At 43.1% G+C, this 19457-nt stretch overlaps 1 protein-coding gene across 1 annotated transcript in view; it reads right to left on the bottom strand.

The window, feature by feature from the left end:
- The window catches only part of CDH20 (cadherin 20), a 122237-nt gene that overhangs the window by 25907 nt on the left and 76873 nt on the right, over window positions 1–19457 (bottom strand). Inside the window, exons 2-5 of the mRNA XM_075744856.1 lie at window positions 12920–13286; window positions 5939–6233; window positions 4129–4248; window positions 394–561 (exon numbers count right to left, since the gene is read on the bottom strand). Coding sequence (XP_075600971.1) covers window positions 394–561; window positions 4129–4248; window positions 5939–6233; window positions 12920–13162 — 826 coding nt within the window. The 5' untranslated portion in view covers window positions 13163–13286. The remainder of the gene's footprint in view (window positions 1–393; window positions 562–4128; window positions 4249–5938; window positions 6234–12919; window positions 13287–19457) is intronic.

Here is a 19457-nt window from a genome sequence, read left to right as displayed (position 1 = left end):
GCACTGCCACATGTCCCTGATTTGACAGACATCCTTTCGGAGATAGGATGAAAACAGAAGCAGGGCAGCAATTAGCAGCCAATGGCAATGGCTGTGAGCAGTCTAGGAACACAAAAGAACTCCTTTCCTTTTTCTGTAAATTAATTTCCCATCCTTTAAAAAAAAGTGTTGTTTTTTGATGATTTTGGAGGTCAGAAACCTCTTCTGAAAGACAAGCTGATGAATGTTCCCTTTTGACATTTTTCTGAATGAAAAGTTCCTTCATTGATCTGAAATTCTGCCCGTCTCTAATTGTCACTATCCCGAGTTTGAAAAATGGCTGAAATGAGAGCAAACAGCAGCTGTACAACTCAGTCACCCCTTTTTGCCCATCCTGACACAGCGGGTACTCACTCTGTGGAAATCTGGGTGGATTGTCATTGACATCAGAAAGGGTAATGTTGACTGTGGTTGTTCCAGCTAATCCTCCCAGCTGTCCACCCATATCCTTGGCCTGGATAATCACTTCGTAATATTCTTTTGCTTCTCTGTCCATGTTCATTAGAGCTGTCCTAATTAAGCCTGTGAGATTGGGGGGTGTGTGGGGGGAAGGGGTTAGGGAACAAAAGAAATGGCAGTTAAAGAATACGCAAACAAGGTGGGGTGGTCTTCCTCCTGCATTGTACTCCCTATGTCAAGAATGAGACCAGACTCCGTATTCGGTTTCACCTTTCCTGGCAGAGTAAAACTCACCCAAATTAAATCTAGGTTAACAGAAGGTGTGAATTTTAAAGAAGCCCAGTGAAAATGCATCAGCTGTGGGGCAGGCTGTCTGTTCAAAATTAAAATGTTGCCTTCCAAGGGAGCTGGAAAAATATTTCTGGAACAGAGTGTGCTGTGCTGAATTAAGGCCCTGCTCAGGATAAATATGTCCCCACAAAAGGTGGGAGTGATGTGATTACTTAAAAGATACATCCAGACGAGTTTTCCAGAGTGTCCCTACACACGCAGTCCTGGCGGCAGCCTGACATAAGCCCGCGGGCTTTGCCAGGGCCCTTCGGGACCCACGCTGGGGGCTATGAGAGCAGAATTTGGGGAGCTACCGCTGGTTTGGGAAGGGGCGGCTGGAGGCGGGGGCTGGTCACCCTGCTCCCCTCACCCTGCAGAAGGTCCCTTTCCTTCGGGGTAACACTACTGCGAGAGGACATGAGGTGGCAGCAACACTTCTCTAACGGAGCCTGCCAGCACCCGGCCCGGGCAGCGCTGCCGCCGCCGCCTGGGGAAGCGGCTCCTGCCGCGGGGGCTGCCGCGCCGCCGGGCGCTCCTGCCCGCTCCCGCTGCCCGCATCCGCCGTGCCCGGCCTCTGCCTGCGGTACTGGCCTCGCCTCACCCGAGCTTGTCGGGTGTCTGCCTCGGGGTTTGAGTGCTCCTCTTTCTTTTCCCGTGGGCTTCACGTCTGTCGGTGAATGCGCTCCCGTCCTTTTCACCCGGCTGCCCCCACTGACTCCTGCCCTTCCCCACGTCTCTCTGCCAGGATGAAGGTGCAGAAGCCTACGTTTCAGAGCTGTCAAACCTCCAGTCCTCCCAGTGCGAACCATTCCTCACGCCCTCAGCATCTCCTTGCCCACAGCGTGCCGGCAGCTAGCTCCTTCGCAACACGCCTGCCCGACATGACTCCTCAACAGGCTGCTCGGCTCCAGGAGGGTCCCTTAGCAGGAGAGAAGCAGCGGCTGGTGATGCAGCCCAGGGGATCTACTGCCAGGGGACACTTTCTAGGGCACTAATGGCCCTTTCTAGACATGGGCCGTGACACATTTGGGGTGCCCTCCTCTGTGGGGGCAATTATGTTTCAGCTCCAGGCACCATCCCAGTCGCAGGGCTCAACGTGCAATACTTGCACATCGGGACACTATTAGCTTGAGTGATCTGCATTTAGTCTTTATTTTTAGCAAAAAGACAATGTATGGGTTTAATAAAAAAGCAGTAAAAAGATATTGCATTGGCAATTATCACTGTATGTAGAAGAAAAGAAATAGTGACCAGTACTGAACAATTCACAGTGCACTATTTTAATCTTGCTTTGTGGAATCCTTAAGAGTCTCATACTGCAAAGTTGAGTGACTCCCATGAAGTGCTGTAGTTCTCAACTCCCACAGATATAAATAAGACATGAAAATGCTTAGCATTTGGGGGAGCATTTTCTCCATATATGAATACTTTGTAGGTAATTTCCACTCTTGGCTTGTCCTTAATACAGAACAGGCTGGATCTAAAAAAACCACATCAGTCCCTAAAAGCCAGGCTCTGCCATGCCTGGTTTTTGCAGCCTCTGGTCCCTAGAGGAGGGCCAGTCCAGGACACCAGGACTCAGATCCAGGTTGGGGCTCATGCTCCTCCAAATGCGACCCAGAGGAGCAGCCGTGCTGAGCAGGGAGCCTCTGATGCTGCTGCACACAACAGGTCAGCAAGGAAACGCTGAGGATGGTGATGAACCTTAAAACGTTCCTTAGGGCTATGGGAAAGGCTCAGACCCTCAGAACTTCCAAAGTAAAGGTGCCGATACCATTTCTTTCACCAAACTGACTGAAGTTCACTCTCTTAAAAAAAGTATTAAAGAGCAGAGGTGATGTCCTTTCTTTTCTGTAACAGCCAGATGGTTTCTTGGGAAGTGGGAGACTCAGGGGCCTTTTCCTACCCTGCCTGAGGGGATTTAAATCCACATTTTTTTTACCTTCTAGGGGAATATGATCATGGACAGGCTGTAAAAGTATTCTGGAAAAAAGAAGGAGGAGGCTGTCAGCTTTCCTTTGAAATTGTGCCTTCACATATACATTCGTTCCACATCTGTGAGGCCAGTGACAGAACAGGAACAGGAGCACGCTTCAGGAACCAGGAGGTTGTGTCGGAAGGTGAAGGATAAGGACCCCAAGTGCTTCCAGCAGAGGAGTGTATTGAAATGGGTTGCCCACTATTAGATGCTTTAATCACTACCCATCAATATAAAGGACCTGGTGATCGTTCACGCTCTAGCTCTGTTTTAGAAGAATGTGAGCGCTGCAATTGCATAGAGTCCTGTGCCTGGGATGGGGAAACAGTTTCTGGCTCACAACTGTGCTTAGCCTAAATGGGTGCCCTTGTGAAGGCTGAGATTGCTCTGGACATGTCCAGATATGCAGGTCTAAGTGACTGGGAAATTAGTAAGTAGAGAAAAAGATCCTTTCTGGATTAAATACCAATCAAGGACATGATTTTGAACTTAAGGGCCTATCTTCTAAGTTGCAATCTAGCAATTAAATCTGTACTGGATCTGACCTTGAATATTGCTGCTTTGCTTTCTTAGAAATCATTCAGTACTTAGCAAATCTATAATTATGCCCTTATTTGTCTGTGGTTGATAACCTGATTACAAAATGAACATTACTGTTTTATTTACATTGTAAAGAGCAGAGGACATAACATGCCACATACAAGTTTGTCTTTGGCTAAAGCACCTACTCAATAAAATGCTAACTTTCAAAAGTAGATTATGCAGTGTTTTTTCTATTTTGTCGCCTAGGGCTCAGCAGTGACTATTGTCTCATGAGTTTCTGACCTTAGCACTACAAATGCCCTGTAGAAACTGTCAAAACCTGTCAGATTCCTCTTTTGGATATAAACCTTGGATATACACAGAAAAGGGGGAGAGCAAGCAAGCAAAACAGAGAGAGTGTCCTATAGATAAATTTAAGGTTCTTAACAAGAACACCCTTAGGTAAAACTACTCCAGATAACTTCATCCTTTAGCCTGCACTTTCCAATCCTTGTTGGTTCATAGATTGCTTCCCCCCTCCTTGTTACCAGCTAGATCTGCTGAAGACATTGTTGCAATGATAGAAGCCAACAAGAGTATTTACAGCACCAAACTCACCGAGCTCCCAAGCTGCAGAATATGGTCATTCAGATGAATGTATCACTGCAGAAAGCATGTCCTTCTTCTGGAGCTCATTACCACAGCCTTGCTTCAACCCTCGCACAGTGCTGCTCTATCTTGGCTCCAAACCATAGAAATACGTTTCTCTGACCACAGTCATGATACACTGCCTTTTCTTTCTGCTTGAAACTTTTTCTTTCAGTTTTCACAATGCCTCATTCCCTGATGATATAACATACCTGTCCGAGAGTCCACAGAGAAATATGGTTGTCCTTGGAGAATACTGTACACTACTCTTGCGCTGTTCCCATAGGTTGGGTCATCAGCATCTGTTGCTGTCACCTGGATAACAGAGGTGCCTGACAAAAAAACCCATCAGGTAAGACCTTGTGGGATAAAAAGCTGGCATGAAAAGTACACAGTTCAAAATAAATAGAAATGCCTAATGAGCTTTCTCACACTGAACTTCTTCATTTGATGCTCATAGTACTTGTACTTACTGCTCATACTTGTATCTCATTAGTGCTAAAAGAATTAATAGGCATAAATTCATCATGCATCTATAAGAAGATAAAAAAGAGCAAGTACTCGATGGACCACAGTTACAGAATTGCTGATCTAACAGTACTTCGTTATGGTTTGCAGAGAGCTGGCAGTTATATACTGCTTGCTTCTTTTCCCCTTTTCTTGATATTAAATGTTATTTAAAGGCACCTCAAATAAGATCTATAGCTCTGCTGACATAAATCACGAATTGCTGCAGCGGGCCCATGGACACTGCATGTTGACTAAGGGATGAAAACTGTACACAAATAGCGAGCATGAAGGGTTGTATGTCTGAGATAATCTCTCTGTGGGATTGCAATTTACATTGCATGGCCCAGAGATTATATCCTGCTCAAGTGCCTTTTGGAACCTGCACAGATGCGTATGTATTTCTTTTCTTCAATTGGTTTTCAAGGTCTGCTTCCTCTGAAGCTAATAATGGCTTGCAGGTGATGTAATTTATCAAGAACAAGGAGAAGGTAAGGCATAACTGTTTGAAATATATGTGAGTTTTGACTCCTTAAAATGTCAGACAATGCCTTTATGAATGCATCTAGCCTTCTACATAATGTCTTATGTTAGAAACAAATCTAGTGTTACTAGATACTAGCTGGAAAATAAATCCGAATTCAAGCTAGCCATTGCCATTAAGAAATATTATTTCTGAACAGAACTTTTGTATTTGATGCTTGTCTCTAGCTTTATGTTGACATAATACTGAAGAATGAGAATTTGAAGCATATCTATAACTTCAGGACATGTGATTTATATGGTATTATCTTTGTAGTGATGTCACAGACCTAAAAGCAATAAGGATCTCCAAAGACAGACAAAAGTACAGGAAAACAGTATTTTATGTGACTGTTGGATTAGTTATATGGAAATCATTTCTCCTGACTTCTGTATATAGGAAAGCTGCTGTATGTCTTCTGGCTCCATTGCAATAACGGAACTGTCTTTGACATGATCCCACTCTCTCAAGGTGGAGAGCAAATGGGATCCACTGAATTGTGTTCCTTGCAGATTTAAACAGATTAGAAGGAACAAAGCTGATGATAATAATTGTTGTCATGTCTCCATGATTTCAAGGTCTCCTGGACAGTATTTTAGCTCTCAGTATGAACTAGAATAGGTTCCTAGACTTGTGTTATATTCTGGATGATAATGGATGTCTCATGGGCATCACTGTTGCTACATCTGACGGCAGGAGAGAAGGGGCACTACATTACTGCAAGTTGTCTTAGGGTGGCATGTTCGAATTACACCTTTTTTCAGCTCTCCTGCTTCCCTTGGCATGTTTTCTTTCAGAGGGGCCCAGCTGACGGTGGTGTAAAGCCTGCTATCCCTGTTCTGCGGCAGTCAGGCACCCTGCGGGAAGCTCTCCTGCCCTGCAGCTCCTGCGCAAGAGGCAAAAGCTGAGTCCAAGAAGTCAGGGAATTTACGTTTTAATGACCGTCTCCAATTTGCGTACAGGGGGAAGGGACTCCACAAAATCTGCCTTACCCACAGGTGACATTTCTGGAACAGAGGCTACGTAAGGTCCATCCAGGAACTTGGGTTCATTGTCATTGATGTCTTGGATTTTGATGATGAACTCTGACTCCGGTTCCATCGGCCGACCCGTTCGCCTGTCCAAAGCTTGTGCCCTCAGGGTGTACTGCGACCTTTCTTCCCGGTCCAGTCGCTGAATGGCATGAATGTCCCCTGTGGTATCATCAATTGTAAACACAATGCCAGCTCCCTCTCCCGAGAGGATGTATTTGATTGAACCATCGCCCCTGTCCATGTCAGAGTGGAGCTGCGGAAAGGAAGAGGATTCAATTAGACCATGAGCTGGGCAAGCAGCTGCTGAGAGACACTAAGCATGTGAGCATCCTGAGCAATTTGGTCTCACTGTTGGGACTCACAAGCTGGTTTTAATGAACTTGTTTTGCTGAAAAAGGCAGATACTCAGTAAAGTCTGTATCACAGAGTTGCAATTAAAACCCCTCTCCTGTCTTCCCATTTCTTCACCCACAGCTGTGCCAGAAGAAAAGGCAGAGACACCCAAACAGGAACAGTCTCTGTGCCTTTTTGAAATCTCACTCAACACAATAATTATCTTTTGCCTGGTTGCAATGACCATTGAGAAAGACTCACTGCCAGGCTTGGGATAAGGTGAGGTCAGCAAAGCTGCAGACTGTGCTTGCTCACATGGCTTAAAAGGAGGCATATATTCCAGAGGCAGTATAATGCTGGGGCAGATAAGGCAAATCTGGGATCAAGGGGAAAGCGGGATGGGAGAGCTACTCAGTAACTGTCATGATTCAGAAATATCCCCCCCTGCCCCCCCACCAAAAAAAAAAAAAAAAAAAAAAATTAGGCTGGGTCCTTACATTTTCAGGAACGAATTATTGTTGAACAGTACGTAAGGTAAGCCATGGAAGGCTGTAGAGATGAGAGGCATCCCAGATTTTCTAGGGAATTAGGAAATGGATTTATTGCATGACTGCTAATTAGTTCTGAGCAGCCACAGATAGCTGTGAATGCAACAGAACAGAAGAAAAGTAAATGCAGTGCTAATTATCACCTAAAACAGAGAAACAAATCATCCTGGGGACTACCATTCTGTTAAACACCTGGCTCCCATGAAATATGGGAATGACTATCAAAAGACAAACAAATCACTTAATTTCACTCACGCTATGAAGATGCTTAACAGTATGCTCAAACTTCCCTGCTTTTGAGGAATAGAGCATAAAGACCAATGCCCAGAGATGGTATTGGTTCAGTCCCAAAAGACAGGAAGGCAATAGACTTGAGGTGCAATAAGCAAAATGGGATTTTTGAGAATGGTTCAGGTGTGAATACTGTTTTCCGGTGTGATTATCATTTTGAGAGATGAATAAAAACCAGATAAATAATAAAAAAAAAGTGTTTGAAGTGGGCTGGATTCAGTTAAGCACATTTAAAAATGCATATATGAGCTAATTATCTCAAGAAATATGGTCAGAATTAAGTGTGCATTTAATGCTTTGGTGAGCTCAAAGGACATACGGGAATAATTGTGGAGGATGGGGCCAAACATAGGAAACTACTTGTACTGGAGAGAAAAATCTTGGAATAATAACCTGAATATATGAACACAGGATTGGTAGGATTTGAAGAAAGTATCCAAATATAAATGGATAATTCGTGTGGAAAAGCAGAAGTCAAACTTGATACATTCGATTACAGGCTATTCTCTGAAGAGAGAAGGAAAGAAGAAATCTCATCTCTGAGCTATTTAAAAGCATGCTGAAAACCGTACAATAACATTTCACATAGGAAGAACCATTATAGGGATGTGGACAAATTGGGTTATCTGACCTAAGCTTTTCTAATGCCAGTGGACCAGCTCTTCAGCTGTTTTAGGACACATGGAGCCATTGAATTGGGAACTGAAAGACCATTTCCCCCAGTGAAGGGTCTGGTTGGAAGATACTCATTCTCCGGAGGTTGTTTTCCTTACTAGCCCTTCAGAGTGCAGCACATGACCTACGCAAAACTTGGGCCTACTCCTTTTTTTAGGGTAAGACTGATTTCAGCTGAGGTGGGATCTATATGGTTTTGTATGGCACACCCCACCCTGCAGACAGGTCTGTAGGTAGGCGGCCCATCGGCTCTTAATGACTGCTGGGGCACCGAGCGTTAAGGGCAGCAGCACTGCAAAGGGGCTGCAAGAGCTGAAGGCACAGATTGTGACAACTGCCATGCCAGGTCATTGGTATTTCATTGCATCGCTTTGCCACTGGTCTCTGCAGGGGCTACTGCATCTGAGAGACATCGGTCCTTCGGAGGAATGCTGGCAGCTCTCAGGTGATGTGTCAGCTAAATGGAGGAAGAACAAGCCCAGAAAAATTTGGCAGTGGCAAACAGACAAATTTAGATGACTGCCATGTGTACTAATTCACATGCAGGTGCCAGGACTGCAAAGTAGCGTATCTTCAGCAAACACCATCTTGTGATTAATTTAAAAAAAAGACAGTGGTTGTCATTATTTACCCTAAACACCCATAACTCAGAGATTATCACTGTAGGAGCTAGTAAACAGGATGCTTCCAGAAGGAGGACACTATTATAGTTTTTCAAATTGATTCAGAACCACTAAGCTACATCTTGGGCATTTGTTTTAGTGCATCAGTGCGTCAGTGAGAGAATGCAGCTGCTGAGACAGATACAGATGTTAGACGTGATTGGGGAATTAGAGCTGTGCCTGATGGAAGAAAATGTGCTTTGGAACATCAACAAGTCCTTGTTAAATAAGAAAAAGGAAAGAAAAAGAAAGAAGAAGTCAAAGTCGAATTCAAAGTCAAAGAAAGGGCAAAGGCAAAGAAAAATGGAAAAGAAATAGAAAAAAAGAGGAGAAAAGGAAGAGGAAGAGGAAGAGGAAAGGGTAAGAGAAAGGGAAAAGGAAAGGAAAAGAAAGAGAAAGAGAAAGAAGAAAAAGGGAAAGAGAAAGAAGAAAAAAGAAAAAGAAAAAAGAAAAAAAAAGAAAAAAAAAAAAAAAAAAAAAAAAAAGCATCTTTTAAAATAGCAGAAGGTGTTTGGGAAAGTTTAAAAGACTTAGAGGAAGATACTGAATCAAACTCATGGGTTAAATTACACCTTCTGTCCAGAGCCCTATTTGGAATGAATGCAGTTGTGTAGGGAGCAAACAAGGAATGAACATGGCACGCTAATAAGAAATTGGGAGTACAAGAGGATCTCTGTCTAACTGTGATTTGTTAAAAACATTGGGTCTCAACCAAGGCTAGGCAGTAAGAAATGCTAGCAGCACTTCTGCAGCTTCTCGAATAACCTGCTCTTTCTAGACAAAGCAAAAAAGAGCATAAAAGACCTAATACTTCCAGACTGCAATAAATCTGAAAGAATTTGGTGTCTGAAGGGACCGAAGCTCACACCATTGCTCACACCAAACCCAATATCAGTTTGGGGTGTATGCAGAGGTCACTGTGGTGAAAAGGTGATCAAGTTTTAAGTTGCCTCTGGTTTATGGGTGGTGCAATAAATTGTGCTGCTATGCGGCTGACACAGAAGTAGGAGGAATTCATTTGTACTTTCTCCTCCATATTAAAGAATGGACTATGGGAGGAATAAAGCCGATAACTCCTGAGAAATTGTTAACTATGTCAACCTGGGTTGCTGCTTTTCATGACGATAGTACAAAAGATTAAGGAGGCTACATCTGCATCTGAACGACACGTTTCCCGGCAAAGGGCATGTGGAAGAGAGTGGTGCTGCCGAGGGCAGCTCAGGGGAGGACTCGTGCAGCTCCACTAACCTAGCGGTGTCTAGCTGTGACACCATCCTTGACGTGCTCCCCCTTCTCTGCCTCCAGGGAGGTAGCACCTGCAGGGGATTTTTATGAGGATGCGCGAATGAGTTTGGTTGATTTGCAGTGATAGTCTGTAAAAAGGATGCATTTTATTCACTCATTCAGCTGCTGTGGTTCAAATGCCTCTTTCCTTTGAAACAGAGTTAGGGAGTCTCCAACACAGCAAAGTGGTGAAGTCTGTCCCCAGTTCAATTACTGACGCAGTTTAGGCTGCTGGATGAATGTGGAAAATACCTGCTGTAGCAAACGTGGGGGCTTTGGTTCCCCTCGTTCATCTTATTAGGCAATAATGGCAACCTCTAGGTAAGTTGGAGCCTTGTATTTATCTGTGACAGGACCAGGGACCCTCTGAAGCTAAAATACTTTAAATTAGGATCATGAGCACTGGAGAAAAGCAAAAATTGTACTGACTTCACCTCAAGAAGTTTCTTTTCATTTCCCTGTCCAGAAGATATTTTGCAACTTGCCTTACAGTTATGTAGCAAAATACATTTTTCATAGCAGCCTTGAAAATAATATTTGGCAAGCCCAGACCTATGGTTCAAGTCGAAGTGCTTTTTGGGTTGCTTCAGTCATACCTAGCCAGCCAGAAACAGCTGTACAATAGCATCAGAAGAGCCCCTCTGTTATGGGAAGCCTTTAGACTATAAAGTAAATACAACTGGATCTATGCTGTGCAGTCTTTCTGATACAGGCTTGGAGAAAGCAGGTAGATAAAAGCAAGGCCTGACTAGCTGGATGTTTCAGGGTGTCGTGGGTGGTATCGGTTAGAAGAGGCTCTGCCTGGCCAGGCATGGGACCCAGGGCTGTTTGGAGGGCTGGTGCTGGCCATGAGCAGTAGGCTGGGAGTCCTTCTGCACCTCCGCCCTGCTCTCTGCAAGCCCTTCCAGAGCTATTTCTGAGTCAGCCTGGGGTGACTTGGGCTGAAAAATTTCTGGCCTGCCAGAACAATTAATTCAGCCCACAGTCTATTCCCTGCTGACCCCTTTCCTAAGGATCCCTAAGACACAGGCAGCATGAACGCAGGTGGGGTGACGAATCATGGTGGGCTGCAGCTTCTGCCGAGGGCCTGCGCCTTTGGCTGTACGAGAAGAGGGGAAGTCTTTCCCTGACAGCAGCCCCCACTGCTTTCATCCCACTGCTTGGCTGGGTGCTCTGCACCCAGTTCAGGGATGGGAGAAGATGAAATGTTTAACCCCTCGAGGCCCATTTTGGCAGCAGGGTTCCCTGGTGTCTGGTGTACGCAGAGCAATGCAGAGTTAGGAAGCCTTCAGAGACATCAGCCATGTGAGCTCAGCAGTGCATGGGGCTAATTGGCCCTGTTAACCATGGGAACTAATTAGCCCTTACACACCTCTATGCTAAGACAGCCTTGGCGTAGGCGGTCCTGGAGAGAGCTCACTCACGGCAGCTTGGGCCTTTGTGTGGTGGACACAGACCATTGAAGAGTCACCTCTGTTTCCCCTGGTTCAGCAGAGCTGAGCGGTAGCGAGCTCAAGAGTACTGCTGACCGCGCCAAGTTTTTGTGCTCCTAATGACTCAATCAAGTCTAAAACAAAGATGAGTCAGTTTCTTCCAGTACTTGTTTTAGCTAAAATTCAGCTCACAGTGCACGTCTGGAGTCATTTCAGATGAAGTTGAGTATGTGAAATAATATGTCTGGCCCTTGTTCCAAAGCTGGGAATTGCATAAAAACAAATATTAATTTCTTTAGTCAATAGAGATATCAAGAGCTGAAAAGCTAGGTGCAGAGATGAATGAAGACTAATGAGGTCTCATCTGGTGGCAATCGCTAGTAATGCCATTGCTGTTGGAGGAAGGAGAGCACATCTTGCTGTCAGTCACGCAGGGACAAATCAGGAGGAGGTCTTTTGAAGCCTGTGCATTCATTTTGATTTATACTGGTGAGACTGAGGACACAGTTTAGCTCTGTGTGGTTGTAGAATGATAAACACAAGTCCAAAATGGGCCTTTGGATATGTTTTTTTTTTCTTTTTTTTTTTTTCTGCACATGAATAGCTTGGAAGGAAAGAAGGAGACTTGATCATGTAAACATAAGCAATGAAATCTGAAGGAATTGTTTTCTGACATTCTTTCTTCATTCTTAATTTTTCACATCTACCTATATGTAGTCTGCACTCATCATAGTGGTATCTGATATTCTAGTCATGTAAAATCTTAATTGTATTGTTCAAACACTTAAGCACACTAAGTCTCCCCCTCTCCACTTTTTCCAGATTTTTCACCTTGGTGTGGACTAGAAAAGTTGGTGCTGACCATAACTCTTTGAATAAAAGGGTCAATACTTTAAAGAATTCAGTGTTTTTAAAAACAGAAAACAGAAAAAGGAGGATGGTTATAGTGAGGCAGATTGTGATGGCAGACATCACTGGTCTGATTTCCATCAGCTTGTTCCTCAAGGAGCTACAGAAAAGTGAATGCAGAATACTACCAAGTAGATGGGGTGAGCTTAGGGATCCATTTTACACATATCTGTACTGATATGTAGGTTCTTGAGGTATAAGGCAAAAATAAGACCCTGCATGGCTGGATTTAATGAGCTGTCCTTCTACCCTTCTAGATCTGGAGCAACTTCTCTGTACTCCACAGAATTAACTTGCAGTCAAGCTGTGGTAAGCAAGAAGATACTCTGACCCTAGAGATTTGCAGGAAACAAAACCTGAAATGTCAGTTTTCAAGAGAAACTGGCTATTTAATTTGATTGTGAGTTTTAGCTTCCAGCTGACTTGATCACAGACAGAAAGATGATCACAAACTCTCCCTTTCTTTCCTAATCCCCATATGTCAATATAACCTTGCTTTGCCTTGACATTGTAGGAGTCCCTGGAAAGATCACTGCAGATCTTAACACTACCTCAATTACAGATGATGACTGATGCAGCAGATCTCTTTGAAATAGGCAAAAATATTGACAACCCCTTGAAACAGAAATTCTTCCCAAACGAAGGTGACACTGGTCAAAAGCTCTTGGAAGCAGAAGTGAAATTAATGCGGATAAATTTACTGCCAGAAAGAAGGTAAAGGCACTTAGGGAAACTTCCTGTGTTTCACCATGGCCTGCAGATACACAGACACTCTGCCAGATATCCTCCTGGTGCGGGTCTTACCTTCCCAACGTAGAGAGGGTCAGTTCCAGTGTACTCTTCCAGAACGAAGAACTGGTTCCACACCCAGCTCCGCTTCATACGCTGATGCAGCTTGTCTGACAGGTTGTCTTCTTGTCCTTCAGTGACGGGTCTGGCACTTCCTGACAGCACAGTTGTAGTAAGGTCCATCAGTCCCCAAAAATACAAGGAGACGCCAAGTCCAAGCAAGTTCTTTGCATTGCTCATTCTACCTGAAGTCCACATCCGTATACTAGGGCTGACTTAAAAGTCAAACACAGTATCTTAGGTCCCTTGAGAAGAAAGTAGGTCCTGTGTGTAGTCCTTAGAAATGTCCAAGAGAGATCCTGGTTCTGAGAAAGGCAGTCTCCTGTAAAGTTAAAGAAAATTCATAAAAGGATGCTTTTTTCCCCAAGGTAGAAAAGTTTCCTCAATAGGCAAATAGGCTATAAAATATTTAGTCTTATATATAAAAATATAATATCAGCATGCACACCTTCTGAAACTAGGAATACTATTACCATATAAGCTGCAGAACTGGAGCCTTAGATACAAGAATCATCAGGTTTTAGTCAATAAGTAAGAGTTCTCTACTTCGCTAACTTAGCTGTAGTGTTGCTTTATGGTATTGATTGGCATGAGTTAAGTGCATACTCTCTAGAAATATTTATGACCAGAAGTCCTCAGAGAATATTTAAAAACAGTTCACTCTGGAAAATTGTAATAGCTGGTGAACATTTTTTGGCAATTATCTTTCTCTTTCTGTTTGGAAACTATGTCATTGTCATTGCACACACGTGCACGCACACACATCTACATAAATGTCCTGGCTAGGATAGAGTTTTCACCAGGAGCCAGGATAGGTGAGCCAAGCTGGCCAGGAGGCTATTGCATACTATGTGACGTCATGCTCACCATAAAAGGGGGGCAGTCGGGGAAGGGCGGGTTTGGCGTGGCTCTGGGACAAGCTGAGTGTGGGCTGGGCGTCCAGTCAGTCATCGGGTCAGTGAGTGGCTTTCTGTTATCACCCGTTTTGTATATTCTGTGATCAGTACTGTTGTTGTTTCCCTCTGCTTTGCCATCCCGGTAACCCGCCCTTACCCCAACCCCGGGGCTTTGCCTTTGTCTTTCCCGTTCTCCTCCCCATCCCGCCGGGGGAGGGGTGAGCGAGCGGTGCGTGGGGCTCAGCTGGGGCTGAACCACATCAATAAATATAGATATTGCTATACTGCAAACCTTGAATATAATTTCTAGCAGCTCTAAGTTATTTCTAATTTTAATTATTCTTTCAGCCTCCCCATTGCTTGAATTCAGGTTTCACACTCTGCTGCCTCCTCTCTGAGGAGCTGATTGCTGCTACAAATGCAGCATTTCTAGAATTTGAATGGTCAGTTAATCATTTTATAACCCACAAAAGGTTTCACAGTGCTGATGGTCACATGCTATTGTGTGATATGCCCAAGCAAGTCAAGCTAACACATTTTATCCTCCACAAGCCTGAAAGACTCGTTTAGGCAGAGGAATGCTGACCTCTATCAGAGGACACTTTCTCATCAGTCTAGGATCTTTTGTTGTCATGAAGTCAGTTTAGTTGGTGACCTCACTCCAGGCTGTGGATTGTAGCAAACCTTTCCTTCACCATTTTGCTGACTTTAATGATGTGGCGCTGCACTCAAGTTACTCTGTCAAAATACTCCGTACATCCTCTGTAGGCCTAGTATTTTTGATGTTCTTTTTAATAACTCTTCTTTCTCTTTGCAGGACAAACAGACTCATGAGGAAAGGTGTATGGGGCTCCGAGGCTTAAGCAAGTAGTTCACACTTCATTTTACTGCGGTTCTATACGTAAGTCTTTAGGCTTAATTGTTTTATCCTGTAGAAATAAAATGTAGCAGGAGATGTCAGCCAAATACTTATAATTGAAATCCTTGCAAGACTTCAAAATCATAAAAAAGATTTTAAAGAGTTGCGTGATAATATTTTGAAGTGAAGACTGTTACAATGCAATGTTTTCAACAGAGAAGAAGAGAGTGTTTGAAAAATCCCCAGGAACCAAGCTGGTACAACTGGAGGACTGGGTACACTTAGAAATCTACTGAAACAGAAATTCAAAATTTAATCCAAAAGTTGGCTGAAATCTGAAAAAGGCAGCATAAGTCTGGAATAGATGTCCACAGGGGCAGTAAAGACAAAATAACTATCTATCTTTGACTAATTTCTACACAAAATAATGTTTCCAAGTATAAAGCTCAGAAGGAATATGCCTACATAGTGCTGCTAGTCTATACAGTTGTGAAGTGTAGCAAACAACTAACAGGCCCTTTACCTTGACAAGTTTGCAACCTAAGGCTCAATAGATACAACAAAGAAAGGACAAACTGTAAACACAGAACATGGTAAATCTCTTCTAAGCAGAGCAATGTACAGAACTGCTGGTTGTTTAGACATGGGCTGTGTAATGTGCTAGGGCTTATTGTCTGCAAAGGCAAAGAATGGGGATTTATCTAAGCAGTACAAGCCCAGAAGGACCACAGTAATCTCTGTGTGTCTGTCACTTCATGAAGAAGCTGGCAGCTGTTTGTGAGAGGCAGGGACGAGGCTCAGCTTGCTGGATACCCGCGGTTAGAGGAGTCCCAGAGCTGTGCGTGCAGGGCTTGCCTCTCTCTGCACGGTGAGTCCTTAGCTCCCAATAGCCAATGTACATTTGCACTGGGGAAAGGAGGCTGAAGTCATCTTCACGTAATAGGTACATCTACCTTGCTTCTGGCATGTTGTCAACACCAAGTTTTTTTTCTAGCAAAGTCAGGGGGACATTATTGACTACCCATGTTTTACTGGTGAGTAAATGTGGGGAAAGGCCTCCCACCACCCCTCCCATCCAGCAGCTAAGGTCCTGCCTGGAGTTTTTACTTTAAGAAATTCCATCTACTGTACAAGTCAGTTACATTTTTGGTCATGTGACAAAAGAGGTGATACAACATGATGGACCAATTCCTGTGGCAACAACAATTGTGTTTGTAGGTGAACTCTCAAACCACAAATTCAAAACTGATGGTGCTAGATGTCTCCTGCAATTAAATTCAGCCAACAAGGATCAACAGCACTCTGGCAAGGTAGTATCAAGACATGGTTAAATAAACTTGCAGAGTTACCGGTATACTGTAATGAGGAAATAGCAAAAGAAATCTGATCATCAGGATGCTTTTTCTGCACGTGCATTATATCAGCAGAAAGCAAAGTAAGTAGAAGCAGTGAAATAAAGGGCAAGAGTAGGGACATAAATGCTTCAGGATCTCTGTGATAACAGCTTTTGTCATTTGAATGTCACTCGGCATGACAGTGCAGTTCCATGAGGAACCTTTGTTGAAAACAGTGTGCAACATCCTTAAGAGCATTTGCTATTCCCAAAGCAATCTCATTCTGAGGTATGGCAACTATCAGAAAACTTGCCATTAAATAAAGTCTTGTAAAAGGATATTCCTTCCCTGAGTACCAGTAATTTCTCCATTTAATGCCACAGTGACGTGGTCATATATTTTTATAGGAATGGAAGAAAGCTCTAGTGTTGAGGTGGCACAGATTTTTTTTTTTGTTAATACCAGAGTTTCTGGTGTTTCATGCCTTTCCAAAACTGTGAGCAAGCAGCAGGCTCAAACTCATCACGTTTTGCTTCTTGCTTAAAGGCAAATTACTACTATTAATAACACTATTTAATCAAGAATGGTTCCTCTATCTCTGAGACTGAAGGAGAACGAGATTTTTTTTTCTGTCTCAGGTCCTCAGCTGGTATTAAAAGAACAAAAAAGATCTTTGTTAACTTCTAGCCTGAGGTGCTGCTGATCTCTGGGGCTTTTTTTCCCCGTAGCTTCACCAACCCCAGGTGTGTATTATTGGCCTCTGGATCTGCAAGGTCTACTGGTCAAGCAAAGTATTTCTCAGCAGTGTAAAAGTCACTCACTTACATTTAGGGTTTGAATCGTGTGGTTGCACAAGTGATGGCTGAGCTACAGTTAAGGTCATGGTTGACTGAGTCTTTCAGAGGATTCATGCATATGGCTTCTTCACCAGCTGAGTGTGACGGATGAGTATGAGGTCACTTAGACTGTAGACATGACAGTTGGTCGGGATGATAGCCATATGCTTTGAGTGTGATAGCTTGGTGGGATCTCTAGCCTTAAGTGGACCTTAGTGGTTTTTGCCGCAGATGGATGACACAGGCTATGAGGCAGAGTCTGTTCTTCTGCCTCAGGATGGGCAGTTACTTGCAGGGAGATCAGGGGGACCAGTCATACAGGAAGGCAATTGTTGACATGACTGAGGCAGAACTGAACCTGTAATACTCTCTTAATGCAAGTTGTTTCTTGGAGCCTTTCAAATGGGTTCTGAAGGACATCTGCAAAGATGGAATCAATGAGCCTCTGCTTGTCATATGAAATAGATTACAGAAACACATTTTACGGCTCAGCATGGGGATGTGCAAAGGATTTGAAGGCAGTAAAGGGAGGGAAATCTTGTTTTCCTTGCTCACACAAAAAAATTATTGAGCCCAGGAAAACCACATGACCAAAACCTGTGGATTTTCTGCAGAAGGTATTTTATTTTTCAAAAACAATTTAAATGTTGCAGAACCTAGTTTGTTACCCAGACTTGAGTGCTCCACTGTAACAGGTTTAGCTCCGTCTGTGCAGTTTAGATCCCTGACCCAAAGGGAATGCTTTTCTTGGCCCTGCTTTTGTGATGAATATTTGACCATCAGCTCTGTTCTTGCCTTGCAAACATTGCTGAAAATCCTTTTTCTTGTCACTCGACAGTTACAAATACGGCTTTTGGCTTGATAAAACCCATGAAGATCTGACTGAACTCTGTGCAACCGCTGGTCTATACATGGTACAAAGGAACTACCTAATTGTTCTGCACAAAAGAGTCACAATAATGCACTTTCCACCAATGCAATGACAAATTTCTTAGTTAGCCCATATTATGATTTAAAGTAGGCATATTCCAAGTGTGAGCTACTCTTCATGCTCCAATTTTAAAGACCCCCCCCCCATATATTTGTACTGTAATTAAATTGTTCTTAATTGAATAGCTAATTCTGAGCAAAGATGAAAAGGAAAAAGAAATATCTGCCAGAGCCAACTTCTAGCATTTCTTGCAAGTGACCCACTTATCTTGTTAATTCTGAAGAGAACAGTACTTCCAAAGATAGGATAAAAATATTAATAGTTTGGATGACCGTATGGGCATCCAGAGAGTTCCACTGGGATTGAAATGTATTGTGCTCAATACATATTTACATAAATGCCAAGGATTTGATAGTAAAATATCTCAGACTTGAAAAGGTTTATACACAGGCTTAGTGTATTCATCATGTTGAGCAAGTGGTCTCCCAGAAAGTCAGTGGACTATTTGCTTTCATAAAATTAATTACATGCTTATATTTTCTTATGCCTGATCCTTCCAATGGATTTTGCTGTGTGGACCCAGCACTCCTGTAGAATGCTACAGACCTTAGTAGATCCCATGCAGGGCCATTGCCTGAGTCGAGGAAATTCATTTGCAGGAGACACATTACACTGCGAAAGTGGGGAAGAAAGAGGCAATCACTTTTAAGCCCCCTCCTCCACTTTCCCTGTATAGAAATACAAAAATACATGTGACATTTTTAATGTATGTATGTAAATGTTTCTCAGCAGTACATACATTGCACTACGAATATGTTAATGGCAAATTATTTCTGTGTTTAATGACACATTTAAAGAGTTTTCCCCCACTATTTCACCAAAAGAAACCAAACAAATCGGTAATGGCCACAGTAGGAAGAAATTAAATTTGAATGAAAAGAATTCTCCAAGTGAGCTATTTACTTTGTTCCTTGAATTTCTTGCAGTATTTTAAACCCAAGGTGGGGGTGTGAGTATTGCGCAGTTTTTCATCCCCCATTAAATGGATTATTCTTTTATGTTTTCAGAGATTACTTCTTAGGTTTCCCATACCCTCAGCTGCTCACAGCTTTGTCCTAAAATGCCTTTGCAATAACCCCACAGGAGTGCCAGTCAGTAAGACAGTGTAGGCTGTATTCTCCATGAGGCAGACCACCCACAATAGGTGCCTAACACCAGCCCCCAGGGATGGAGACTCCACTGAGCCAGGATCTAAAATATCTTAAATTACAATTTATGTAGTACTTGTCTCATTTTAGAACTCCTAATGCTTGCAGTACCCAATTTAGGTACCTGTAAACAGGCTGTCTGATTATAGTCCTAAATGGTTTTGTACTACTTCCAGAACTTCTTATGTTTTCTCTCTGGCCCAGGCCAGTCCTACTCTTATTACCTATCACTAGACTTACTGGGCAAGTCTAAATTAAAAGGAAAAATCTTGAGGCATTTGTTACTTTTCTTGAAAATAGACTGGACCTGAACATGTATTTTTATTTTTTCTTCATTTTATTGAGATCTTCATAAATACAATGAAACTTGACAACATACCATATGGTGCATAAACATTAACTCAGAATACAATCCATTGTCATAAAATT

Source organism: Balearica regulorum, chromosome 2 (genome assembly GCF_011004875.1).
Source record: "Balearica regulorum gibbericeps isolate bBalReg1 chromosome 2, bBalReg1.pri, whole genome shotgun sequence".
Taxonomy (NCBI): Eukaryota; Metazoa; Chordata; class Aves; order Gruiformes; family Gruidae; genus Balearica; species Balearica regulorum.
This window is presented reverse-complemented; position numbering and strand designations above follow the sequence as displayed.